Raw genomic sequence first — 7,081 nt, forward strand, 5'->3', positions numbered from 1 at the left:
CTCTGAACCACCTGCCACAATCGCTACTGGATCGCCTGATCCGGTCCGAACCGGGAGCATTTCACCCCTGATACAGTCTCTTTAATTATGTTACATTCCTCTTTTGAAGGAGACGTGCATCACCCAGTGGCAATGGTGGGTATGCTTGTTACCTTCCTTTCATTTTCTTCAGGGTTGTAGTTGATAGCATCTTGGCAGATCATCCCAATGTTATCTAGGCCATAGATGATAATTTACACAGCAATGAGCAGTAAGATGAGACTATGAAAGAGTGGTAGGCATGGCTAGATTGGCAGAGTTTGGAAGGGGATAGGCTCACAATAAACAAGTTAATTGCTTTTAGAGGTTGAAAGAAAAAGGACTTGTGTGACTATGAGGGTGATGATGGAATAGGAGGATGGCCTAGGCCAGTGGTACCAAACCTTGGTGGCCTGGCTGGGGGGCTGGAGTGGAATTGGGCCGTGTGAGTGGTGGGCTGGCCCGTGCCCTCTCAGCTCATGCGCCGCTCAGCTCCCACACAGCTCAACTCGCGTGCAGCTCAACTTGCATAAGTGTGTATGTGCATGAGTGCACGCCACCCTGCCACTTGTACAAGTTAAGCATGCACATGGGTCAGCCCGCCACTCGCGTGGCCCGGTTCCAAATAGGCCACAACCTGGTAGTGGGCCGCAGCCCCGGGGGTTGGGGAACCCTGGCCTAGGCTATCAGTTGCTTTTGCCTTCAGCTCATTAATTTCAATGTGTTTCTAAGGACTACATATATTAGTGTCTTTTTGAGGGTTTACGTTTTGCCTCAAGATGAAAAAAAAGAACCTTTACTAAGAGAAAGGAAAGGGGTAAGTTCTTCTACGGGTCAGTCTAGTAGAAGTTATACTCTATATTTTAATTCATTAAATCTTGCAACTACTCTCTAAATTTGGTTACTCTTTTCCCCCAAACATCCTTTTTTAAAATTATAAATGGGCTATTAGTATGAGGCCACAAAGTTGTTCAATTTTCAAGGCACCTCAAAGTCTCCAGTTCCACTGCAGTGATTTTCAATCTAAAGCCTTTTGCAGGGATGCCTTGGAGCAGTGAGATGTCATCATTCCATGAGAAAAATACAGCGATGTAGGGAGTCAGTTGGGTCGTCTGACAGCAGGAGGGAGCTTGATAGACCTCCCTTTGCTTACAGAATACTTCCCTGCATAAAAAGTGGTTGATCTGCCTTTGAACATTTGGTATTGTTGGGCAATTTTTCTCTGGTAAACTTTCAACTGATGCATTTCTCCTCTTTTTCAGGCCGGGGAACTCTTTGAAAAAATTCGGAACCCACAAAGAGCACTGGAGTGCTATCGCAAGGGCAACTCATTTCTGAAAGGTAAGAGAGAGAGAAAAGAAGGCTCTTCTGAGGTTGAAGCTTGACTATAAGTTCTCAAATGTTATATTTTCTACATTTTTATTGGGTGTTTATTTAAAAAATTTAATATTAGAAGGCAAAACAAAGTCATTTACAAGGAATCCTGGTTTAGCAACCGCAATTGGAACCAGCAACTCAAGTTATTGAAGCAGTCACTAAGTGAAAATCATGTGATTGTGAGCATGCTTATGGTTTTACTTCAGCTTTCCTTTGCTTCTTCGTCCTTCAGCCGAACTGGGCTTCTTTCCCCTTGAGCATATTTTGGTATGAGATCAATAAGCAAGTAAAAATAAGAGCAGAGAGGCAATGTGAAGGTCATAAATGGGTTGTTTTAGCACCGTTGTAATTTTGAATGATCATTAACAAGGCAATCACTAAGTGAGGACTACTTACTGTATTTTTTGCACTATAAGATGCTCCAGACCATAAGACGTACCTAGCTTTTGGGGAGGAAAACAAGAAAAAAATAATCTGCCTCTGCCTCCCAACAATTTGCCTCCTTGCAGCAAACAGCAAACAGCCTGGTCAGCTTCAGCACAGCCTGATTTAGCACGAACAGCTGATTGGCAGTTGGATCAGCCTCCTGGAATATCACTGATCAGCTTTTCAAGGCTGTGGGGATGGCTACCACCCATCACCGCTGTCTATTGCCGCCTCAGCACCCCTTACTTTTGGCCTCCATTTATCCCGTTTTTGGCCTGTTCCAGGTAGCCAGGATTGCCGTCACCACAGCAGCATCAATCCCTGTCTCCTGGAACAGGCTGAAAACGGGACACACGGAGGCTGAAAATAGGGCACATGGAGGCTAAAAACATGCGGAGGCCGAAAATGGGGTGCACGGAGGCCAAAAATGGGGTGTGCGAAGGTGGCGATAGGCAGTAGCGATGGGTGGTGACAACAGTGATGGGTGGCGACAATCCCCCACAGCCTGGAACAGCTGATTGGTGGTATTCTGAGAGACCAATCCAACCACCAGTCAGCTGCTCATTCTAAATCAGGCTGTGCTGAAGCTGGCCAGGCTGTTTGCTGTTTGCTGCAAGGAGGCAAATTGCCGGGAGGCAAAGACTGAAGGGTGGGGGCCAGCGGGTGGTCGGGGCTTCAGCAACATTCGCTTTATAAGATGCATAGACATTTCCATCCACTTTTTTTGGGGGGGGAGTGTATCTTATAGTGTGAAAAATACGGTATATAGCAAATCTTGTTTATGGCAAAAATTAAAAAGGAGCAAGGGAAGAGATATTTAGAAAAGGGTTTACACTGTTTCCCCCTCCCATCCTTGGATTGGCAGATTTAGGTTCTGCACACTTCTTAAAGAGACTTGTTTGTCCCAGATCCGGTCCCTTTAATTCACCTTACATGCTCTTTGTTCTTTCCCTGCAGCTGTAGAACTTTCTCGTTCAGTTTTTCCAGCAGAAGTGGTAAAGCTGGAGGAGGCCTGGGGAGACCACCTTGTACAACAGAAGCAACTAGATGCAGCTATCAACCACTACATTGAGGCCAGGTCTGAGGAGGGCATACAGCCTCTTTGGGACTACCTTCCTTGTAGTTACTGGCACCCTGAAAGTTGTATGTTGGACTGGCACCCAGGATCAGGGTGGGTCCTGTGGTAGCCTTACTCTAAGGCAGGGGTGTCAAACTCAAGTTGCTTAGATTTGGTCCACGGGGCTGCCTTGGAAACAATGAACAACCGGCTCAAGGTGCCTCTGCCAGCGAAAATGGGCTCCCAGTCTCTGTTTTCAACTGAGATGGCCTCCTGCAACCCTCTGCCAGTGAATGTGGCCCTCCCAAGCTCCATTTTTGCTGGCAAAGGGTGGCAGGAGGCCGTCCCAGCTGAAAACAGAGATTAGGAGCTCGTTTTCGCTGGCAGAGCCACTGGTGCCCCTGACACCAGTGACGTCAAGCTGGCCATGCGCCCTTGCCAACCCCCTCCCCTCCAAGGTCAAACACAACCCTGATGCAGCCCTTAATGAAATTGAGTCTGACAACCCTGCTCTAAGGAATGTGATCTTTTCCAGGTGTGCTATCAAGGCCATTGAAGCAGCCATTGGGGCTCGGCAGTGGAAGAAAGCTATATACATTCTTGACATGCAGGATAGGAAAACAGCAGCCAACTATTACCCCAAAATTGCCCAACACTATGCAGCCTTGCAAGAGTATGAGGTAACAACTTTCTCCCTCCATACACACTCATCCATTGACACAATGGAAAAATGACAAGCTGCCTGTCCCTTTAGATAGCAGAGGAGCTGTATGTCAAAGGAGACCACATCAAGGATGCCATTGATATGTACACCCAAGCTGGACATTGGGAAAAGGCACATAAGGTAAGAACATTGCAGAAAAATGCCCTTTTGTGTTCAGTGAATGCCAGAAGAGCATAGTAAACACTTCTCAACCAATTGTTTGTCCCGTCCAAAAAACCTTCAAGAAGTCTAATGTAGGAAGAAATACAGGAAGTCCTTCACTTACCATGCAATTGGGACCAGAATTACAATTGTTAAGTTGTGGTGGTCATAATTTGAGGCACTCATATGACTGAATCCACTTTTACAACTCTTTTTATGGTGGTTGTTAAGCGAATCACACAGTCCTAAATCTAATCCATTCTCCCAAATGTGCTTTTTTTAAAATATAAATTGGCAACAACTGTTGCAAATTGTGGTCATAGGACCACAGGATGTTGCAACCAGTCCAAGAGGCTGGAATATGGTCATGTGGCAATGTTTACATTTTACAATGGCCAGAAGTGCTTTATGGTCTGTAAAGAACCTTTTCCAAGGCCATCATAACTCCCGACTGGTCATTAAAGGATTTTCTTACTGATGTCAAACAGCAATATTCTTCATTGTATTTTAAATAGTTTTGGAACGTACTGGAATTTCTAGCATGTATACACGTATATACGACGTCTACGCTGGCTTGGGCATGTCGTGAGAATTTATTTATTTATTTATTTATTTTTCATATTTGTATACCGCCCTACTCCCGAAGGACTCAGGGCGGTGAACAGCCATAATAAATACAAATACATATAGAAGTTAAAAACTATTAAGAGACAGATTAAGTAATTTAGGCTCAAAGATTAAAAACATCCAAATTTATCTAAAGAGGTTTAAAACCCAATTTAAAAGCCAGTTTAAAAGCCAATTAAAAAGGGAGAGTTAGGCCAGACCAGCTTGTTGGAATAGAAATGTTTTCAGGGCACGGCGGAATATGCGTAAGTCTTGGATGTTTCGTAACTCCGGGGGAAGCCCGTTCCAGATGGTAGGTGCCCCCACAGAAAAGGCTCTCCCCCTGGGGGCCGTCAGTCGACATTGTTTGGCCGACGGCACCCTGAGGAGTCCCTCTCTATGGGAGCGAACTGGTCCGTGAGAGGCTATTGGTGGCAGGAGGCGGTCTCGTAAGTACCCTGGTCCTGAGCCATGGAGCGCTCTAAAGATAGTAACCAAAACCTTGAAGCGCACCCGGAAGACCACTGGGAGCCAGTGCAGCTCGCGCAGGAGGGGGGTTACATGAGAGCGCCACATTGCTCCCATTACCACCCGCGCGGCCGCATTCTGGACCAGTTGGAGCCTTCGGGTGCTTCTCAAGGGGAGCCCCATGTAGAGAGCATTACAATAATCCAGGCGTGAGGTGACAAGGGCGTGAGTGACCGTGCGTAACGAGTCCCGATCCAGAAAGGGATGCAACTGGCAAATCAGGCGAACCTGATAAAAAGAGAATGGCTGATGGTCGGATTCCAAAAGATCTCCTGTATGGAGAACTAGTGCAGGGAAAGCGCCTCAGAGGGAGGCCACAGCTGCAGTATAAGGATATCTGCAAGAGGGACCTAAAGGCCCTGGGAATGGACATTAATAACTGGGAAACCTTGACCTCCGATCGTTCAGCTTGGAGGCTAAAGACGCAGCATGGCCTTCTCCAATTCGAAGAGACACTTGTTCGGCAAGTTGAGGCAAAGAGGCAGTCCCGGAACCAGTGAAATATGGGGGCTGGGCAGGGGAATGTATCTGCCCTCAGTGTGGAAGGGATTGCCACTCTCAAATTGGCCTTTTTAGTCACACCAGATGCTGTTTAGGACCTCTTTCCAGAGCACGATACCATAGTCTCTTGAGACTGAAGGATGCCAATGATGTTTCTTCCCTTTCCTTCTGGAATAGGTCTGAACTATTGTGTCCTCCCTCAGTCTTCTCTTCTCCTAGCTAAACATAATTAATGCCTCCAGCCATTAAAGGTAGTCCTTGACTTACAACAGTTCATTTAGTGACCGTTTAATGGTCACTAAATTACAACGGCACTGAAAAAAGTGAGTTATGACTTTTTTTCACTCTTATAACGGTTGTAGCATCTCCGTGGTCACAAGATCAAAATTCAGATGCTTGGCAACCGATTCATACTTAGGACCGTTGCTGTGTCCCAGAATCATGTCATCCCCTTTTGTGATCTTCTGACAAGCAAAGTCAATGGGGAAACCAGATTCAGTTAACAGCCGTGTTATTAATTTAAGAACTGCAGTGATTCGTTTAACAAATGTGATGAGAAAAGTTGTAAAAAGGGGTAAAACTAACTTAACAAATTTCTCACTTAGCAACATACATTTTGATCTCAATTGTGGATGTAAGTTGAGGACTACCTATACTCATAGGTTTTTCTTTCCAGGCACCTTATCTGGACACATTCTCACTAGATGTATTCCAGCTTGTCAATGTCCTTCCTAAAATGCACCTAGAATTGGATGCAATAATCTACTGTAGGTGTGTTCTGGTCAACCCAGAGCAGAGAAGAATGAGGCATCAAATGGTCCATGTGTTTCCAGTTCCAGAAAATGCATTTGAATAAAGCTTGCAATGGGAGGGTGTGAAGCAATTTGGTTTGGTTATCCAGAACGGTTCAAAATGGGGTATTGTACATCTCTTGTGGGTATTTGGAGAAGGAGAGTTTATCCTTTCATGCCCAGGCCCTGCTCCCACTTCTCCTTGCAGCTGGCATCAAAATGTATGAAGCCAGAGGATGTGTCAGTGCTGTACATTACACAAGCTCAGGAGCTGGAGCGGCAGGGAAAGTACAAGGAGGCTGAGAGGTGAGAGGTATTTCAGTTCTATATATTTTAAACCAGAAGAATGGAATTTGTAACAGTGGCTGGGGGAAGAAAGAGAAGAGAAGCTTCCAACTGGTCTAAACAAATTATTAAGTAGAACTCTTGGGGACATGTCAGTGAATCCCACAGGCTAAAGTTTTTTTGCTAATATGTATCACCACGGTAGTTCTAGATAGGATCCTTATTTGGGGATGCAACATTTTCAGTGCCAAGTTATTGCTTTTTTCAGACTCTACATAACTGTGGATGAACCAGACTTGGCCATTACGATGTACAAGAATTGCAAGATGTATGACGAGATGATTCATCTGCTGGCCAAATACCACAAGGATCTGCTGAGCGATACACATTTGCACTTGGGCAAGGTAAAGCTTTTGAGGAGAAGTAACAGAAGAAAACTAGGTTTGGTGGTGACCTTCTGCTTTATTTTTCAGGAACTGGAAGCTGATGGGCATCTGCAGGAGGCTGAATATCACTACCTTGAAGCCAAGGATTGGAAGGCAGCTGTAAACATGTATCGCGTGAACAATATGTGGGATGAGGCCTACAGGGTAAGAGCAGCATACATAAATTCCTTTTGGTGCAACA

General features: G+C 45.4%; 1 protein-coding gene across 2 annotated transcripts in view; it reads left to right on the top strand.

The window, feature by feature from the left end:
* The window catches only part of IFT172 (intraflagellar transport 172), a 35,413-nt gene that overhangs the window by 14,009 nt on the left and 14,323 nt on the right, over positions 1–7,081 (top strand). The window contains exons 23-29 of one of the 2 annotated variants that reach the window (XM_070932150.1): positions 1,281–1,359; positions 2,779–2,899; positions 3,414–3,558; positions 3,633–3,722; positions 6,378–6,475; positions 6,723–6,858; positions 6,928–7,044. In XM_070932150.1, the coding sequence (XP_070788251.1) occupies positions 1,281–1,359; positions 2,779–2,899; positions 3,414–3,558; positions 3,633–3,722; positions 6,378–6,475; positions 6,723–6,858; positions 6,928–7,044 (786 nt within the window). Of the gene's footprint in view, positions 1–1,280; positions 1,360–2,778; positions 2,900–3,413; positions 3,559–3,632; positions 3,723–6,377; positions 6,476–6,722; positions 7,045–7,081 lie in introns of both variants that reach the window. The other variant, XM_070932149.1, reaches the window with a different exon arrangement.

The sequence above is a fragment of the Pituophis catenifer genome, unplaced genomic scaffold, assembly GCF_029215685.1.
Source record: "Pituophis catenifer annectens isolate HBS135680 unplaced genomic scaffold, rPitCat1.0.hap2 SCAF_1, whole genome shotgun sequence".
In the NCBI taxonomy this organism is placed as follows: Eukaryota; Metazoa; Chordata; class Lepidosauria; order Squamata; family Colubridae; genus Pituophis; species Pituophis catenifer.